The sequence below is a fragment of the Erinaceus europaeus genome, chromosome 2 (genome assembly GCF_950295315.1).
Source record: "Erinaceus europaeus chromosome 2, mEriEur2.1, whole genome shotgun sequence".
NCBI lineage: Eukaryota > Metazoa > Chordata > Mammalia > Eulipotyphla > Erinaceidae > Erinaceus > Erinaceus europaeus.
Genome location: NC_080163.1, coordinates 51,940,911 through 51,961,569, shown reverse-complemented (window position 1 = coordinate 51,961,569; position 20,659 = coordinate 51,940,911). Strand labels below are relative to the sequence as shown.

At 39.9% G+C, this 20,659-nt stretch overlaps 1 protein-coding gene across 3 annotated transcripts in view; it reads left to right on the top strand.

Moving 5' to 3' along the window:
* PRELID2 (PRELI domain containing 2) overlaps positions 1-18,235 on the top strand; it is a 119,005-nt gene extending 100,770 nt beyond the window's left edge. For 2 of the 3 annotated variants that reach the window (XM_060180325.1, XM_007533955.3), the window contains exons 6-7: positions 3,001-3,070; positions 14,386-18,235. In XM_060180325.1, the coding sequence (XP_060036308.1) occupies positions 3,001-3,060 (60 nt within the window). In that variant the 3' untranslated portion in view covers positions 3,061-3,070; positions 14,386-18,235. Of the gene's footprint in view, positions 1-3,000; positions 3,071-14,385 lie in introns of those variants that run through there. The other variant, XR_009547042.1, reaches the window with a different exon arrangement.
* Positions 18,236-20,659: the final 2,424 nt, after the last annotated feature.

Genomic DNA, 20,659 nt, shown 5'->3' with positions numbered 1-20,659 from the left:
TGGAAGAACTGTGGGGGCCGGGTACATAATGAAATGATATGCCTGTGACAGTGACTGCACTGTAAAGCATTAACCCTCTCAATAAAAGTAAATAAATAAGTAAATAAATAAATAAGAGTGCCCACAAGCAGAAGTTGAAAATCAAGATCAGAAGAGAAAACACTAAACAGAATCTGGACTGGAGTTGGTGTATTGCATGAAAATAAAAGACTCTGCAGTGGGTGGGGAGGGAAGAGTTCATATCCTGGAACAGGATGGTGGATGACCTAGTGGGGGTTGTATCTTTATATGTGGAAAACTGAGAAATGTTATGCATGTACAAACTACTGTATTTACTGTTGAATGTAAAACGTTAATCCCCCAATAAAGAAATTTAAAAAAAAGAGTGACTAGCTTAAGGAACTCAGTGTAATAATGATCAGATCTGTGATCAGAACCCAAATCTATTTACTGGCCCCAGTGCTCATCATCCTGTAGTGTGCTGCTCTGATTCTGCCAGCACTGAGTACTCCCTGGCATCCTGTAAGATTGATTAATCAGTATTTCTTCAAGACAGTGGTAGTGTTTGTGTTAATAGCCAGAATCTGAAGGACCTTCTGAAACCTCCTGGGAATGTTACATTTTGTACAGCATTTTCTTATGTTAAATATATTTTATTTTATTCTGTAGAGATACCTTTTATTATTCGATAACTCGATATCCCCTGGCTCAGAACAAATCCTTGAGTAGAAAGTCCCAACTTTTTCAACCGAGGAGGTTGCACATTAGATAAAATATTGGACTCTGAAGTTTGCTCCCTGGTATCACATATGCCAGAATGATGCTCTGGTTCTCTTTCTCTTTTTTTCCCTTTCTCTCATAAATAAATGAACCTAAATAAATAAGTACCCCTAGTCCTGCCTCATCATGAAAATCACTGAAGTTCTTATTCAGAACTTGATCAAAATCTTTATGAGGGAGGCCTGGGAACCTGTAAAGTTAGCTGTGGTTATTATTACTTTCTTTTTTTTATTTTTTATTTAAGAAAAGAGACATTAACAAAACCATAGCATAAGAGGGGTATAATTCCGCACAATTCCCATAACCCGATCTCCATATCCCATCCCCTCCCCTGATAGCCTTCCCATTCTCTATCTCTCTGGGAGTATGGATCCAGAGTCCTGGGTTGCAGAGGGTGGAAGGTCTGGCTTCTGTAATTGCTTCCCCGCTGAATATGGGCATTGACTGGTCGATCCACACTCCCAGTCTGCCTCTCTGTTTCCCTAGTAGGGTGGGGCTCTGAGGAAGTGGAGCTCCAGTACACATTGATGGGGTCGTCTGTCCAGGGAAGTCTGGTCAGCATCTTGCTGGCATCTGGAACCTGGTGGCTGAAAAGAGAGTATTACTTTCTCTAAACTACATTTCAGTCACTGAATACGTATACCTTTTCTCTCTGCTAGCTTGGACTTCCTTAAGACTCCAGTTCATTATTACATCATAACCCTGTCTTTTCTTTTTTCTTTTTATTATTAGTTTTTTAAGTTTTATTTGTTATTATTGGATAGAGACAAATTGAGAGGGGAGGGGTAGAGAGAGGAAGAGGGAAAGAGAGACACCTGCAGCCCTGCTTCACCTCTCATGAAGCTTTCCCCTGCAGGTGGGGACCAGGGGCTTGAACCTGGGACCTTGTACTCTGTAATGTGAGCATTTGACCAGATGAACCACTGCCTGGCCCTTCATCTTTTTATATGAACATTTATCCTGTCATCTGTTGAACTTCTCCTTGAGGGAGGAAAGACACCATGTCTGCTTTCCTCTAGGATGGAATCTGACTGATCAACATAATTGATTAGACAGGTTGATCTGTGTAGAAGCAGAGAAAATGTGAGGAGGTCACCTCTGAAACCAGAGTAGAATGCTTGTCTCCCTGCCCAGATATCTTACTTAATAGTTGTATTTAGGAAAACTACTTACTCCTCTTTGCATTTCTGATTCCTCATCCATGAAATGGAGCCAGAAATAGACTAAGGACTCCAATATGTCCTAGGATTCAGACCTAGAGATGGAGTGTTGCATACAGGGGGTTATTGATCAGGGTTCAACTTTAATGAGAGAGTGAGGTAAGCAGGGTTAGAAAGAAATGACATTAGGGGCCAGGCAGTGGTGCACCTGGTTAAATGCACACATTACAGTGTGCGAGGACCTGGGTTCAAGCTCCTGGTCCCCATATACAGGGAGAAAGCTTCACAAGTGGTGAAGTAGAGCTGCAGGTGTTTCTCTGTCTCCCTCCCTCTCTTTCTCCCCTTCCCCCTCAATTTCTCTGTCTTTACCCAATAATAAATAAAACTTTTTTTAAAAAGTGGCATTAAACTTCATGCACTTGCAATGAAAGTCTCAGCTGAACCTATGAGGAACTATGCAGATAGATACTCTTCACAGGTGTCCCATAATGCAGGAAGGGGGTGCGCAGACCTTTCGACCCTGCTAGCCACTCATTTTACTTGTTGCGGGCTGCCCTTGAAGAAGGGAATATGACTTTAGGCATGGCAGCTTCTCTGACCGACATTGACTGTGCCTTCTGCCTACAGTGCTGGCAGATGGGGAAAGGAGGAACCTGAGTCCTGGAGGGCATCTCATGGTGTGCCTGGTATCCACTATCCAGGATAAAGTGTATAGCAGTGAGTGTATTATTGATCATTACTATTGTTATTCTAGCTCTGGCAAGGCCACTTAGTAGCTGAACTACTCTTATGAAATGTCTTAACTTCTTTTGGACTGCTTTCTTGTATTGAAAATGGAGATTCTAAACTCTCTGAGCACATGTGGAGATAATGCATGTGAGACTGCTGAGTAGATAATGTAAAAATGCAAGGTATGACTATGACCTTTTTTTTTTTTAATGGATAGATGGCGTGACTTGGATTCTTTGAAAGGAACTTGATACATGTAAAAGTTGTGATATATGTAAAAGTGCTTGTCCATGAAATATGGCATTTTGATTTTTCTTTCTTCTCCCTCTAGGGAATTAGAATAATGGAGATGCTGCTCAAGGAACAGTGTGGTGCCCCTTTTGTGGAATAAAGAGTCATTAGTGAGTACCAAAAGCAAAATCAGAATTCTTTACTAAAGCCATATTTTCATGCTTTTCAGCTTGCTATTATGCATTTGTCTCCCTGGGCTATTCATACTGTACATTTCCCAGTTATAAGTAGGATTGCATCTCACAGATGTTTCATTATCTCTTCAGTACCTTTATTTACTTGGCTTTTTGATTTTGAAGCAAGTTTTCACTACATACTATGTTACAACTGCATTCAAATAGTTTAAACTGCTTAGCACAATCCACCATGATTTCAACTTCAAGATGGCTTAAACTTATAGAAACTGTAGTCCAGGATTAACTGAAGCTTAATTTTATTGTTAGGACCACATGGGGGAGAAGGACTTTACTGAACTAGAGAAAAAAGGAATGTAAAAGGGACATGTTGGTTGCCCAGTAAAATAAATATATATTATGGCAGTCCACATGTTACAATGTGCAAGGACCCAGGTTCTAGTCCCTGGTTCCCACCTGTGGGTGGAAAGCTTCATAAGTGGTGGAACAGGGCTTCAGGTGTCTCTCTGTCTCTGTCTCTCTCTCTACCTCACCCTACCCTTTTGATGTCTAGCTGTCTATATCCAATAAATAAAGATAATGATTTTTTTTGTACCCCTCTATGGTTTCTGTCAGTGTTTCCTTTTTATAAATAAAACTTAAAAAAAAAAAAGGAGCGCACGTGAAGCAAAGCACAAGGAATGGCGAAAGGATCCTGGTTCAAGTCCTCAGCTCCCCACCTGCAGGGCAGTTACTTCACAGGCGGTGAAGCAGGTCTGCAGGTGTCTTTCTCTCCCCTGCTCTGTCTCCCCTCCTCTCTTGGTTTCTCTCTGTCCTATTCAACAGTGACAACAACAATAATAATAACCACAATAAGGCTAAAACAACAAGGGCAACAAAAAGGGGGAAAAATAGCCTCCAGGGAGTTGGGCGGTAGTGCAGCAGGTTAAGTGCACGTGGGGCAAAGTGCAAAGACCAGCATAAAGATCCCGGTTCGAGCCCCTGGCTCCCCACCTGTAGGGGAAGTCACTTCACAGGCAGTGAAGTAGGTCTGCAGGTGTCTTTCTCTCTTTCTCTCTGTCTTCTCCTCCTATCTCCATTTCTGTCTGTCCTATCTAACAACGATGACATCAATAATAACTACAACAATAAAACAACAAGGACAACAAAAGGGAATAAATAAATAAATAAAAATAGCCTCCAGGAGCAGTAGATTCATGGTGCAGGCACCAAGCCTCAGCAATAACCCTGGAAGTAAAAAAAGAAAAGAACTTAAATGTATATTTATCAGTTGGGTGTGTCCCCACCAATTGGGAGTTGCTGCCTGAAATACTAGTGAGAAGTAATCAATCTTTTTAAAAAATTTTATTAGTGATTTAATATTAATTCACAAAATTACATGTCAACAGAGGTATAATTCCACAGTTTTACCTAATCCCTCTGTTGCAAACCAAAGCAGTTCTTCTAAGGTTGAAGACATGGGTTAACTATCATTTCTACAACTATCTGTTTACATTTGTACATAATTGCCCCCTTTTGCGTCCAGGTCTAGTCCTTGAGAGGAATTCTTTGGTTCTGGGTGAGAGTGCCTTGACTGATTAGTAATGTCTATCATGGATACAGGTTGGAAGAACTGCACCTTCTAGCAGCTTTAATATGTTTTAAGGTTGACAGCAGGGGAATTTCAGAACTACTAAATTCTTAAGTTTTTATTATCTACTTTATGGAGAATGATCTCTATAAGGAAAGGAGCAGTACAAAGTTATTTCAATGAGAATAAAATCTAAGTTAAATGAACATTGTGGATTTACAAACTTTATAGGACTTAGATTTTTATCATTTTAGAGAAGAAAAAAAAAACCTTGAGTTAAGCAGCCACTGTGTTTGGTAATTTAGAATTGCCTCAACTTTTCTCATGTTGGGGTAAAATCATAGTTCTCTACATGTGATTTTATTGTAAGCACCTTAAAATTTTTTTTATTATCTTTATTTGTTTATTGGATAAAGACAGCCAGAAGTCCAGAGGCAAGGGGGTGATAAAGAGGGAGAGAGACAGAGAGACACCTTCCATACTGCTTCAGCACTGGCAAAGCTTTCCCCATGCAGGTGGGGACCAGGGACTCAAACCTGGGTCCTTGCACATTGTAACATGTACACTCTATGAGGTGTGCCACCGTCGGGTCCCTATAAGCACCTTTTTACTCTGTGATATATGGCAATAAAATTTGATAGTAATTAACTAACCAAAGAAGTTAAAGGACCATTTATATACTTAAGCATTCAAAGCATGCTGGCCAGGCCTATGAATGAAAATTGGAACATTATAAAACTTGATTATAGATTTAACTCTGTGATTAGTGCTAAGGCTCTGTATACTCAACACATATTGATAAACTGAAGACGTCTACGGCCATATCACTCTGAACATGCCTGGTCTCATCTGATAAAGTGAAGGCTAAAAAAATATTATTTTATTTAGCACAGGCATATTGTGTGTTAGGTCATTAATAATGTTGAAATGGCATCTAAATATAGTTTAATACTACATCTACCCTCTTTTTCTTTATTAGGGGATTAATGTCTTATAGTCGACAGTAAATACAGTAGTTTGTACATGCACAACATTTCCCAGTTTTCCAAATAACAGTAAAACCCCCATTAGATCCTCTGCTATCATGTTCCAGGACCTGAACCCTCCACCCACCCACAGCCACCCCAGAGTCTTTTACTTTGGTGCAGCACACCAACTTCATTCCAAGTTCTGCTTAGAGTGCTCCCTGGTGGTCTAGTGGTTAGGATTCGGCGCTCTCACCAAGTTCTGCTTAGTGTTTTCTCTTCTGATCTTGTTTTTCAACTTCTCTCTGTGAATGAGATCATTCTATATTCATTCTTTTGTTTCTGACTTATCTCACTTAGCATGATTTCTTCAAGCTCCATCCAAGATGGGCTGAAAGCCGTAAAGTCACCATTTTTAATACCTGAGTAGTATTCCACTGTATATATATAACATAACTTGCTCAGCCACTCATCAGTTGTTGGATACCTGGGTTGCTTCCAGGTTTTGGCTATTACAGATTATGCTGCTATGAACATAGGTGTTTGGTTCCTTAGGATATATCTCCAGGAAAGGAATTGCAGGACATTGGGTAGATCCATTTCTAGCCTTCTGAGATTTCTCCACAGACTGCTTTCCACAGGGGTTGGACCAGTTGACATTCCCACCAGCAATACAGGAAAGTTCTTTTGTCCCCACAACTTCTCCAGCATTTGTTGCTGCCACTTTTTCTTATGTATGACATTCTCACAGGAGTGAAGTGGTATCTCATTATTGTCTTTATCTGCATCTCTGACAATCAGTGAATTCTATAAAAACTTCAAGGAAGAGTTAAATCCCTCTACTTTTAAAATTCTTCCAGATGATTGAAGACACAGGAATACTCCTTTCCAGCTTCTATGAAGCCAACATAACTCTGATACCAAAAGCAGACAGGAATACAACAAAAAAAGAAAACTACAGACCGATAATCTCTGATGAACATAGATGCTAAAATACTGAACAAAATTCTAGCCAACCAGATACAGCAGTATATTTAAAAGATTATTCATCATGACCAAGTGGGGTTTATCCCAGGAATGTAAACTTGGCTTAATATATGTAAATCAAACAGCGTGATTCACCACATCAATAAATCCAACACCAAAAGCTACATGGTCATAGCAAATGAAAGCCTTTGACAAAGTCCAGCATCTCTTTATGATCAAAACACTACAAAAATGGAAATAAATGGAAAATTCCTCAAGATAGTGAAGTCCATATATAGCAGACTTATAGCCAACATCATACTCCATGGTGAAAAACTGGAAGCATTTCCCCTTGGATCAGGTACTAGACAGGGCTGCCCACTATCACCATTACTATTCAGCATAGTGTTGAAAGTCCTTGCCATAGCAATCAGGCAGGAGCAAGAAATTAAAGGGATACAGATTGGAAGAGAAGAAGTCAAATTCTCCCTGTTTGTAGATCATGTGATAGTATACATAGAAAAACTTAAAGAATCCACGAGGAAGCTTTTGGAAATTATCAGGCAATATAGTAAGGTGTCAGGCTACAAAATTAATACACAAAAGTCTGTAGCATTCCTTTATACAAATACCCTCTTTAAAAAAACTTTATTTAGAAAATGGAAATATTGACAAGACCATAGGATAAGAGGGGTACAATTCCACCACCAGAACTCTGTATCCCATCAACTCCCTTGAAAGCTTTTCCTATTCTTTATCCCTCTGGGAATATGGACCCAATATCATTATGAGGTACAGAAGGTAGGAGGTCTGGCTTCTGTACTTGCTTCTCTGCTGGACATGGACATTGGCAGGTCTATTCATATTCCCAGCCTGTCTCTTTCCCTAGTCGGGCAGGGCTCTGGGGAGGTAGGGCTCCATTGGTGGGACACATTGGTGGGGTTGTCTGCCCAGGGAAGTCAGGTTGGCATCATGGTAGTATTTGGAGCCTGGTGGCTGAAAAAGCATTAAGATATACAGCAGAAAAAAAATTGCTGACTAATCATGAACCTAAAGGCAACAATATTGCAGATGAAGATTTGGGCTCTCCATTTTGGAAAAAGCTAGTAGGTCTATTTTAGGTATATTCCAAGGGGCCCATGGCTTCACTAGTTTTTGCCTATGTCTGACAGCTAACATGGAGGTGGATTCAAGGTTTTGTCTTGGGAGATGGTATCATAGTTGGAAAAAGGACTAGGAAGCTGGATCAGGGAAGATAGTAATTCCCAAATATGGGAAAAGGATATAAATATTGTTAACTATAAACCCCATTGATTTTATTTAACATTGTAGAGAAGGACTTGATCACATTTCCCTGTTTTTCAGGCTAGTTTTCTAAGCAGCTGTACTGGCCATACACCTGGGTACAGATCCCCTCTTACCTCAGAGAGTGGGATCTAAAATTAGCTCTGAATTCAATGAGAGAAAAAGAGAGTTGCATCTACAGGAATACCCTGATTGTCCATTAGATTCAGTTCGTCTGAAGTGGAGTCTGAGTACACTTTTCTTGAGTTCCCCAGAGGTATTGTTGCTGCTATTGGTGGTGCAGGGGCTATACTTTGAGAACAGTTGCTTTACATGTCTTCATCTGGGTGAAGACAGATTAGTGCAGGGGCACTGAGGAAGCTAATAGTTACAATTTAGAAACTGTCATCAAACGTTCTATTGACTGAAGATTAGTTAGATTGATTTTGCTATGGTGATGTTTCCTTGATTTTGACATCTTGATCCTCTTTGTGTTTTCCCCTGTATTGCTGCTTGAATCGTGCTAGAAGCTCAATAAATACAGAAACTTAAATTTAAGAGAGACCAATTTAGGTTTTAAATTTCCCAGTTGGGTATTTATTTAACATTGCTGGTGAAAAGGGAACTAAATAAGAATTGCATGTTGTTTCAACCTGTTGTTTATTTTCACTGTGATTGAGAGCTAAGCTGTGAACTCAGGATCTGGTATTATTTGTAAAAGTCAATTTATTCTCCTTTATTTATTTAAATAGTTGAAGACTGGATAAGGTAGTCAAGAGTTTAGTGCAGAGCAGTTGCATTTAATGTGGTGGAGTTCCTGAGGGGCTTACATAATTTACACTCTGATTTATAACCAGTTTTTCAGAAGACCATACATAAAAAATTAAAGAGTCTATACACTTACCATATAAGTCTACAATTAGCGTGTAAGTTAGAATCGATTGCTGGGGTTTTAAGTTGTTTTTGTTTGTTTGTGTATTTGTTTTTCTCAGTGTCATTGAAGAACTATTTGTGTACAAATTAAATTGCTAGTTATAGGTGCTCAGTTTTGTATGTCTTGAAAAATACATTCATTTTTCTAAACATCACAAAAAACATGATATAGAACATTCTGAAGCTTTGGTGTTGTTGCCAGTTTATTCCTTTCCTTTATTTACTTCACTTCTCAACTATTTTTGCAAAGAATTCACAAACTTGTGCCTATTTTTATAGAACTTTTTAATTCAAAGTTAACTGCATGGAAAATGGAGTAATGGGGACCCAGTGGTGGTGCACCTGGTTGAGTGCACATGTTACAATGTGCAAGGACCTTCATTCAAGCCCCTTGTCACTACCTGCAGGGGGAAAGCTTCACAAGTGGTGAAGCAGGGCTTCAGATGCCTCTCTGTCTCTCTCCCTCTATATCTCCCCTCTCTTCTCAATTTCTGGCTGTCTATAGTCAATAAATAAATAAAGATAATTAAAAAGATAAATATGAAAAATAGATTAGTGTTTATATATGGGAGTATATTGCTTTATGAGCAATAAAATGCTTCAGAGAAAAAGGGGGAAATTTTAACTACAGAGTAGAAAACAGCAAACTGTAGTCTACTGACCAATCTCATTCAGGTGTCTCATTTGTAAATAAAGTTTTATTGAAATTCACTTCTCTTCCTGGCATGTTCTAAATACAACATCAGAGTGACTAGCTGTGACAAAAACCTTATGCCCTGCAAGACCTAAAATATTTAGTTCTTTATGAAAAAAAAAAATTCTGACCCCTTAGATTTGAGCATGATTTCTTCTAAATAAGATAAGGGATTCTTGTGGAAGTTGCTTAACCTTTTTTAATGCAGCATTTGTCACATCTTCCCTCTATTCCTAAGGTAATGGTGTGACAGTTTAGTTTCTCTACATTAACTCTAATGCTACCACTTGGATGATGTTATTTAAATTATAAAAATATCAAATTATAATTAACACATTAAAATACCAGCAGCGGGAGTCGGGCAGTAGCGCAGCGGGTTAAGCGCATGTGGCGCAAAGCGCAAGGACCGGCATAAGGATCTGGGTTCGAGCCCCCGGCTCCCCACCTGGAAGGGAAGTCGCTTCATAGGCGGTGAAGCAGGTCTGCAGGTGTCTGTCTTTCCCTCCTTCTCTCTGTATTCCCCTCATCTCTCCATTTCTCTCTGTCCTAACAACGATGGCATCAATAACAACAATAATAAAAAACAGCAAGGGCAACAAAAAGGAAAACAAATAAATGTAAAAAAAATTAAAAGAAAATCTTTTTAAAAAATGCCAGCAGCACAGGTATCTTTTTTTAAGCTCATAGAGAAGTTCTGTTGATGTGGCAGACTGTATAGATATTATGTAAAACTTCCTTGATTTGCCAGTTTTCAAAAATAAAAATTGTTTCTCACAAATATATGCAAGGAAACTTTGTTATCTTTACCATAAATGATTTCTACTTCAAGTAAATATGGCCACATTGCTGCTGGACCTAACATTAAAGAGTATCCATACAACTCTGTGGCCTGACCCCATCAGCTGGGGCTCTAGATGAAGGTCGCTCCAGGTCCCCCGCCTCCCTGGCCACTGGCGGAGGAGGGTGAAGTGGCCCCCTGGGAGATCTAGGGGGGTCTGTGTGCCAAGGGCATAGTGTGTGGAGAGACAAGCAAACAGTCAGCTCTGGGAGAAGCCTCTGAGGGTCAGCTCGTTTATTGGGGGATACAAGCAAGCAGATGTACCCCTAGTCCAGGGAGAAGATTAAGGTAATCATTAACCCAAACACAATGCATAGTTACGTCTTGACCTACAGAGTATTTGATCACAACTGGAAAGTTACCGTAATAGGCTTGGTCATGGACTCACAATGCAATTTTCTCTGGGGGTAAATTACAGGCATTTCAGGGCAGGGGGGAAGGGAGCAGTTGAGTAAAACCAGGATATTTGTGGTGGGTTACAAGTTGGCAGTACACAGTAATTCATGACCTTTGTTTTAAGGGGACGGAGTGGCATGTACAGAAAGGGTGCCATGTCCGGGGAAACCATGCATCATTAAGTCATGAGTTCAGGAGAGTCAGGCAGTAGCACAGCGGGTTAAGCACAAGTGGCGCAAAGCGCAAGGACCACCATAAGGATCCCGGTTCCAGCCCCCGGCTCCCCACCTGCAAGGGGAGTCGCTTCATAGGCGGTGAAGCAGGTCTGCAGGTGTCTATCTTTCTCTCCCCCTCTCTGTCTTCCTCTCTTCTCTCTATTTGTCGGGCTGAGCTTCACTGACGGGAGACAGACGACCAGGGACTCATGGTTGAGCTGTACGCAGTATCTCTTTATTCATGCAGGACGCAGCACAATCTATACCAAGCTAGACTAAACTAACAACTAACTAAAACGAACAATGTTGTCTTTATATATACTTCCCAAGTAGGGTGTGAACAGGATGTGACGCAGAGAGGGTGGAGAGAAAAGTGACTGGTGAAAATCAGGGTATGACAAGGAGAGGGGGCGGAGCAGGTGAGAATCCTATCACTGAACCACTAATGCCCTGGAGGGAGGGTGGTGCTTGTTAACAGTGGTTATGTAAATAGAATGAAGTGGTTATGTAAATAGAATAGTGTTAAGCAGGGGGGATTAAACTAATGAAACAGAAGGGGTTTTTAGAAGCATACCAACATCTATTTCTCTCTGTCCTATCTAACAATGACGACATCAGTAACAACAATAATAACTACAACAATAAAACAAGGGCAACAAAAGGGAATAAATAAATATAAAGAAAATTTTTTTTTAAAAATCATGAGGTCAGGAGGGACCTGCCATTGTCTCTGCCCTGGAGGGGGAGAACTTGGGGTCAACTCGCTCATGGAAACAATGGCCTGGACTTCCTGGACAGTGGGCCCATTTCCCACAGTAGGCAGGGAGTCCTGAGATACCCAAGCAGACATGATGGGCCTAGACCCCAAATAGACCCCTCTCTCCATTGTTACTGGTCACCTCTTATCAGGAACAACACAATAGACCCCTCTGTGGGCCCCTATAGGACCTTGCCCTCAACGTGGATCAACAACGGTAGAGAATGTTCTATCCTCCGAAGGAAGGCTGGACAGCATACTGTACTCTATCTTCCACCTAAGGAAGATGGCCCCTGAAGTTGGGGCAGATTGGAATGTTCTTACTCATGACCACAGAATGTGAGCTCAGATCTACAGTGATGCAGAGGTCACACAGGCTCCTAAGCTGAATATGGGCCCCAGATCACATCAAATCGATGGGGTTTACAGTTAACAATATTTATGCACCTTTCCCATATTAGGGAGCTACTCTCTTCCATGATCCAGCTTTCTGGTCCTTTTACTAGCCATGACATCATCTTCCCAGACAATATCAGATGTCAGGGAAAAAAATCACTAGTATAGTCATGGGCCCTTTGGAATATAACTAAAATATACCTACTAACTATCTACAAAACAGAGACCTCCAAATCTTCATCTGCACTATTCTAGCCTTTAAGTTCATGATTATTCAATAATTTGTTTGGCTTTATATGTTAACTTTCAGCCAACAGGTTCCAGATGCTACCGTGATGCTAACTGGACTTCCCTGGGCAGATGACCCCACCAATATATCCTAAAGACCTGTTTCCCTAGAACCCCTGCGTCACTAGGGAAAGAGAGAGACAGGCTGGGAGTATGGATCAACCTGCATGTTCAGCAGGGAAGCAATTACAGAAGCCAAACCTTCCGCCTTCTGCACCCCTATAGTGATCCTGGGTCCATACTCCCAGAGGGATAAAGAATAGGAAAGCTATCAGGGGAGGGAATGGGATACAGTGTTCTGGTGATGGTAATTGTGTGGAGTTGTACCCCTCTTATCCTATGGTTTTTGTCAGTGTCTCCTTTTTTATAAATAAAAAATAAATAAATACAAAAAAAAAAAGTCTAGGGGTATGGATCGGTCAGCCTGCCAATGCTTATTTCCAGCAGAGAAGCAATTATAGAAGCCAGACCTCCCACTTTTTGTTCCCCAAAACAGTTTTGATTCATACTTCCAGTGGGGGAGAAATGATAGGGGGAAGATGACCAGAAGGCTCTGAACTCCAACTCCATCAGGACCAAGAAAAGATGATAATGAGAGTGACACTTGGATGTAGTAACAGGTGTATATGTGACTTAGAAAGGAAGAGATGACAGCACAGAAAAAAAAAAGGCAAATATACAAATATAGACAGATAGTTGTAGAGACTCCCCAAAGCTTCATCTGTAATATTCCAGCCTTTAGGTTCATGATTAGTCAACAACTTGTATGGCTTTATATGTTAACTCTTTTTCAGCCACCAGGTTCCAGATGCTACCATTATGCCAACCGGACTTCCCTGGACAGATGACCCCACCAGTATGTCCTGGAGCTCTGCTTCCTCAGAGCCCCACCCCACTAGGGAAAGAGAGAGGCAGGCTGAGAGTATGGATTGACCTCTCAATGCCCATGTTCAGCTGGGAAGTAATTACAGAAGCCAGACCTTCCACCTTCTGCACCCGATGGTGACCCTGGGTCCATACTTCCACAGGGTACAGAATAGGAAAGCTATCAGGGGAAGGGAGGGGATACAGAGCTCTGGTGGTGGCAATTGTACCCCTCTTATCCTATGGTCTTGTCAGTATTTACATTTGATAAATAAATAAATAAATAAATAAATAAATAAATAGATAGAACTGTGGCCTGGATATCCCCTTGAAATTTGAAAAGTTAGGAGGTGGGAGTCGGGCTGTAGCGCAGCGGGTTAAGCCCAGGTGACGCAAAGCACAAGGACCGGCATAAGGATCCCGGTTCGAACCCCGGCTCCCCACCTGCAGGGGAGTCGCTTCACAGGCGGTGAGGCAGGTCTGCAGGTGTCTATCTTTCTCTCCTCCTCTCTGTCTTCCCCTCCTCTCTCCATTTCTCTCTGTCCTATCCAACAACGACAACAACAATAATAACTACAGCAATGAAACAACAAGGGCAACACAAGGGAATAAATAAATAAATAAATAAATAAATATTAAAAAAAAGAAAAGTTAGGAGGTAATTTTTGTCATGAGCCAAAATGAAGGTGCATAAATCTCACTAGCCAATAATGCTTGTGGTGTTGCTGTTGACACATCTACTTGATAGATTTTTGATTTCCTGTCATTTTTTAATAAAACAAATAACTCTGACATCTATTTGTTCTTGCCATTGGCACTTAGGAGACTGAGCTCAGGCTTAATAACATAGCAGAGTTCTTTCACATTGGAATAATTAAGTCCTCAATTTTAGCTATAGTCTAACTCCCCTTTGAATAAGTCCTCTGGGTAGTAAGACTTAATAAAATGAGGTGCTTGCTTTGCTTGAAGATCATTAGGAAACAGAAATGCAATTTCTTTGAGAATTATCCACAGTGATAGAATTCAAGTGACTCTTTAAGAGTTGCTTCAGAAAGGAAGTTAAGTAAGTATTGTTCAATGAGACATGTTTATTAGGTGTTAAAGCCTGTTTGCTTTCTGTTGCAGGGAAGCTATGGTATGTCAACTTTTGCTGAAGAATCACTTCCTGGCCACACATATTATAGACACAGCTTTCAAAATTCAGGATTAAGGATGTGGCATCAGCAGCTTAACAAAAAAGGAGAAACTTTCTACCAGGACATGAAATGATAGGCTACCTTGGGACCCTGCCTCAACTAGCAGTACTCATGAAGATGAAAGCTTTTGGCTAGACTTTCATGATTTAGTCTTTCTAAAGTTCTGCCAATACAGGAAACAGAGAGAGAGAGAATGTGATGTTCACCATTCTTCAGTCTATTCTGCTGACTGCCTAGTGGCAGTGTCAGGACACCTAGGACAGATGTGGGCCCAAGTATTTGTGTCTTTAATTGTCAGCATTGTTTCACATAGGGTTCATGAAAGGATTCTGTATCAAAAGATACAAAAGTTGAACCTGAAACCTGATTCATTGGTGACCGGGAACAGACTGGAATATACCAGACCTTTGCTGAAGCTAAGCCATACTTATCGTGATATTTAAGATTCTCAAAAATCAAAAGCATTTGGTTTCTATCCAAAAGTACTGCATAACTACTACCATCAATATAGTTTTGATATGGCAACATGTGAACTGTGATTTGGCTCTTTGAAAAAACATGGAGTGGAGAGTGAGAATACAGGTTATGATCATGGTTCCTATTACTTGCTCTGTGATGTGAAGCAGGTCATAAATCTCTATGCTTATTATTGGGTCGATAGGGATAACTAAAAACAACCATCTCTTTCCTGGGATGTGATGATTAGAACAGGTAAGTTTAGTGGGAAATAATTGGTTTGGGAGCCAGGTAGATCTGGATTTGAACCCAAGTACTAAAACCTGCCAGCTCAGTGATCATATATATGTTTTACAGCTTTCGGAGATGTACCTTTTAAATTTGTAAAATGGGAGATAAAATGATTAACTTTAACTTTGTGAGGCTGTTGAACTGATTTGAGATCTGCCATGTGATCTGGTGCATAGTAGAAGTCCAATAAATAGGAATCATTATTATGTGAAATCATTTTGAAAATGTGCTTTTCAGATATAATGGTGGGTAGTCTTACTATTTGAAAATTAGATGGCATTAGTTTGCATTACTCATGATCAGAAGTCAAAATATGAATGCACATTACCTAATGGAACACTCTAAGAGAGGCAATAATTTAGAATTCATCTTAAGATAAAAATTGGGCCATTACTAGGATGTCTTAGGAAAACTGTTTATATATATATATATATATTCTTGCTTAGTCCATTGGTAATTTTCAATGTGATTTCATATATATATCTATATATGTCTGCCACTGTGAGCCTTTATTGTTTTTGAGCTATTTATGCAGCCTAAGTTTTATCTCATAGGATAGCTTTCCTTCATTTCCTTAGTGTTTCATTCTTCAGTTGTGTTGAAGGAAAAATGAAGTATAGAAACTAGAACACACTTTTCTAGTTTGTAAGTAGCTTTTGGTAGATTTTTAAAAGTAATAACCTATTAAAAAATAAAAGATGATTGAATTATCAAGAAAATCATATGTGAAGACTGACATTGGGAGATTATACTCAATAACAGCTTGCACTTTTCAGAAGGCAGGAGTTCTCACTCTTGGCCCAACAGGGCTACCTGGTAAGCTTTATGCAAGTCTGATCCTCAGGTTTCATCAGACTAATAAATCAAAATTTCTCGGAGCAGAACCCAGGCATCAGTATTTTTAATAACTCTCCTTATAGCTAAGGATGAAAATCTATAATGAACTCAAGGTGATTTGAAGACATGTGACTTCTTTCTTTAGTACTAAGAATTTTCATTACAAATAGGAAATGAAGCACAGAGAAGCTGAATTTTTGCCTTAAATCTTTGAAGTTTGGTGGCCTATGAAAATGCCTATAAAGAATCTGGCAGATGATGTGGCAGCCAGTACCCACTGGGCAAACTGTGGGAGACATACCTGGTGAGAGGCAGGCAGTATACGTAACTGCAGCATAGTGTTGCAGTTTATTTTTCAAGTTCTTCCAATTTGCAATTTTCAGGAAAAGAATTTTTTTAAATCGTGTGTGTGTGTGTGTGTGTGTGTGTGTGTGTGTTGGCAGTGAATTCAGAATTGTTTAAGACATTATGCTGGCCAAGCAAAACATGTTTGTCAAGTTAAGTGTTAAGGATCAGCCTAAACATTTCAACCAATTTTTTTTAAAAATATATTTGCATTCTGGTTATCAGTCGTATTCTGCCACTTCTCCAACTGCTTTTAGGGGTTCCTTATCCTTTTTGTTTTTGTTGTTTTTGCCAAGTCTTCACTGCTCTTGGCTAATTCTTTCAGATAAAAAGGAAAACAGATATGGAAGCTTCCCCCAGTTCTGGTGGGAAATGGGAGGAGGGGGTCGGACAAGGGGAAGAGACTCAAAGGTGGGTTGTATGCATGGCAAGGTAGCAGGTTTCTTCTCAGGCGAGCTATCATTGCCCCCTCCCCATTTTCAAATCAAATGCTTTTTGTTAATTGTTTAAAATTTCCCCAGTGAGTATTCATTTCTTCTAGCTTCACCTATATGACTAAAAATGCTTATGCTGTTTTAAAAATTAGCTAGGACTTGTTAGAGTTTAGGTTTTTTTGTCAGAGTCCTTTTTCTTTGAGAAACTAACATAGAACTTAATTTTGTTGTAATCTAGTATTGAGAAGTGTCAAGCCTTAACAAGCTGAGGAAGGGCTAGTTCACAGCCCTGGCCACTCTTCGCCTGACTAGAGTATTTAGTTTGCATTTCAACTAGTGATCAGTTATTAGATATTACACTAGAAATCCTTGGGTAACTGTGCTGAGTTACATACAGATTCTCTGATCCCTCGTTCAGTTTCTGATTTATGAAATCTCACTTGGGACTTGGAGATCAACATTTTTAAAACACATTCACCAGGAGATTCAGTTATGCTGTTCCACAGACCACATTTTGGGAAATACAGATATATGGGAGGTGATTCTGGACTCTGTGTCTCTTACTCTTATGATTTTAGAAGGTTTTGCAGTTAGTTGCACCCATTAATCGATACTGTGATTACTCAAAACACAGTATAAAATTTTGTGCAGCAGAAAATTGACTAAGCTGTGCTTCCATGATTTAGGTGCTTTTATCAGGATGGAGCTTTTAAGATTTTAATCATGTGTGGACAAAAAAAGGTGCTGTATTCTTTTTATGATAATGCTTCTTATATTTCATCAGCAGTGTATATATAGTAATGTCTTATTTACCAAGAATTGTGGGTTTTGTGTTACAGACAACCGTTATTCTTTTAAACCTAATACGTTCTTACTTTATTCCAATCATTTACATGGATCATTTAACCGAGTACACATCTCTCTGCATTTACAAACAGAATCTACTAGAGATAATGCTATTGTTTCAGAAGTCATTGTCTATGTTTTCTTTCAGGTCCTATTTAGGTTTGTTGAAATTCATATATGGAATCATTGCAAATGACTGCATCAACTCATTTTGAGTTCCATGGTAGTTTTTCTATTCCTTTGCAGTTATCTGTCATTTCTTTCTTTCAGCCTCTAGAATCCCTCCTCTCATTTGCTGTATGGGATTGAAAAGTCATGTCACAACCAATTTTATGTCAGTGAATAGTAAATAGGACCTGAGTGAGGCTTTGAGAGACTTTTCTAGTGTTTTCATATGTGTAATTCTAAAATGTGAAATTTAAGTACATTAAAGTTCAAATGAACATATCTCAGGCCAAAATTTTGAGCAGGATAAACTGTTTTTGATTCAGTGTTATTGTGAGTGAAACCTAAAAATTGTGTACCTGTGAAATCCTTTCTTGTAGTCATTTTTGAAATAAAGGTGTTACAGCTAACATTTATGTGTGAATTCTAATTCCTTGGGGTATCATATCAACCCGCAGAGCTTATTATGCCATTTCTTGTAATATTTCTAATCCTTTTCTATTGTCTTGTTATCAACCTTATGCTGTTAGATCCCCTGTCCTCCTTGAGATGAGCCATTAGAATTTCTCACAGAAGTAAGTGACAATAACTTTTACTGGGGAGACTGGGGGGACCATCTGCTAATGGAGCAAAGGACCAGGAGCTCTTGAGGGAGAAGAAATGAAGCAGAGAAACAGCGGCATAAAGTTAGGTTGTTCCAACTACAAAGGGGAAGGTGAAAGAGCTGCTCCTTAACCTGTGAGGCTCATCTCCACGAGTTTTACCTTTATCTTTTCGTTTGTCCCCTTTTATTATTGAGTGAATGTAAATGGGGTTCAGCGCCTTGCTACCAGAATGCCCTCCTTCTCAATCCTATTGGTGCCTTACTTTTGTTAGAGCAGGGGTGGCTTTAGAGGTGAAACTTTTCATATAACCAGCATCTGCTGAGTACCTGCTGTGTGCAGACACAAGGCAGGACCTGCCTTCCTTTTTATTTGACCCAGGGGGTTTCCAAAAGGCTTCTATCTTCATAATACTGGCAGGTGGCAGTAGTAGGCATCAGGTGAAAATAAGATCAGATATAGTTAAATCTTGGGTAAATCTGATTATATTATTTAGAGAATGTAGAGCAGGGGGTAGATACCATAATGGTTCTGCAAAGAGACTTTCATGCCTGAGGCTTCAAAGTCACAAGTTCAGTCCCCCATGCCACCATAAACCAGAGCTGAGCAGTACTCTGGGGAAAATAATAATAATAATAATAATAATGATGAAAAAAAAAGAAGAGGAAAAATAAAAAGGAGGAGAAAATAAATAAATAATGCTGAGTCCATTGTAAATCACTACAACCCTTTGGACAGTTAATCTTGTGTTTGCTATACAGATAAGCCATAATGCTGAGTCCATTGTAAATTACTACAACCCTTTGGACAGTTAATCTTGTATTTGCTATACAGATAAGTCTGGGCATCTCTGATGCACGTTTGTTTCCAATTCTGCAAAAATCAAAGCTCGAGGCTATAGATGCATTTACTAGGGTGTTTATAGCAGCACTAGTGTAGGAATCAGAAAAGTAGAAGTGAGGGGGCCCGATTGTAGTACACCTGGTTAAGCACACATATTATCCTGCACAAGGACCCAGGTTTGAGCCACTGTTCCACACCTGCAAGGAGGAAGTTTCATGAGTGGTGAAGCAGGTCTGCAGATGTCTTTTTCTCTTCCTCTCCTCCCCCCCCCCCACGCCCAATTTCTGTCTGTCCTATCAAGTATAATAGAAAGAAAAAGAAAAAAAAAATGAAAAAAGAGACTACCCGGAGCAGTGCACTGGTAGTACTTGCACCAAGCCCCAGTGATAACCCTGGTAGCAATAAAAGTTAGAAAGGAAGGCAGGAAGGAAGGAAGGGAGAGAGACAGGAAAGTAAAGGCGAATAACCCAGATCAAGAGCAGGGAAGATGCTCAGTATGTTAGAGCACTGGGTTTGTGTGCTTGAGGCCACAAGTTCAATCCCTGACACCTCCATAAACCAGAGCTGAGTAGTGCTCTAGTAAAAACAAAACAAACTAACTAAAAACCAAATAGAAAAAGATACTACAGGACAAACAGTGGAGAGACCAACACAAAATGTGTAGCCCCAAATCCTCACCAGCAGACTGTACAGTTGTGAATGATAATGTTGAACCACTGAGGCCTCGCATGATTCCTTTAGGAAGGTAGCTGGTTCCCTGTTGACCAGGCCTAATCTACATTGCCAGTTTTTTTAATGGTTTGTCATGTATGAGACTAGCCTCAAGTGAAGCTCATGTTGCAGGGTACAGAATGTTCAGGTATAAACGTTTCTTATTTTCAGACTGTTTTGAGTGTCTCTGTCTAGTCTGAAGACAGAGCTGCAGTTTCAGCATAGTGTTTCCCTGGTGTCTGTGAGGGGTGTTCTCACTAGTGCAAAGAGAGACACTTGCAGTATTGATTCACAGCTTGTGAAGCTTCCCCACTGCAAGTGGGAACTGGAGACTTGAACCAGAGTCCTTATACATATTAATATATGCACTCAACCGGGTATGCCACCACCAGGTCCTCTAAGGTGTATTCCTTTATGTATACCATGATTGCCAAGTGAAACCCTTGTGAGTTTTGTGGGGTTTTGTTGTTGCTTTTTTGTTTTATAAACATTGATCCCATGTTTCTATTCCCAGTGAGTATAGGCTGCAAGTCTGAACTGTATAAAAGCTCCCAAATAATCTTGAAGTTTGGACAGTGAACACTACCAACTTTAGAAATGACTTTCTTTCCCATAGTCATAACCCTTAAGCCAGCTAGAGGAGGGAGTTTTGTGATGCAAGACATCTTTCTAG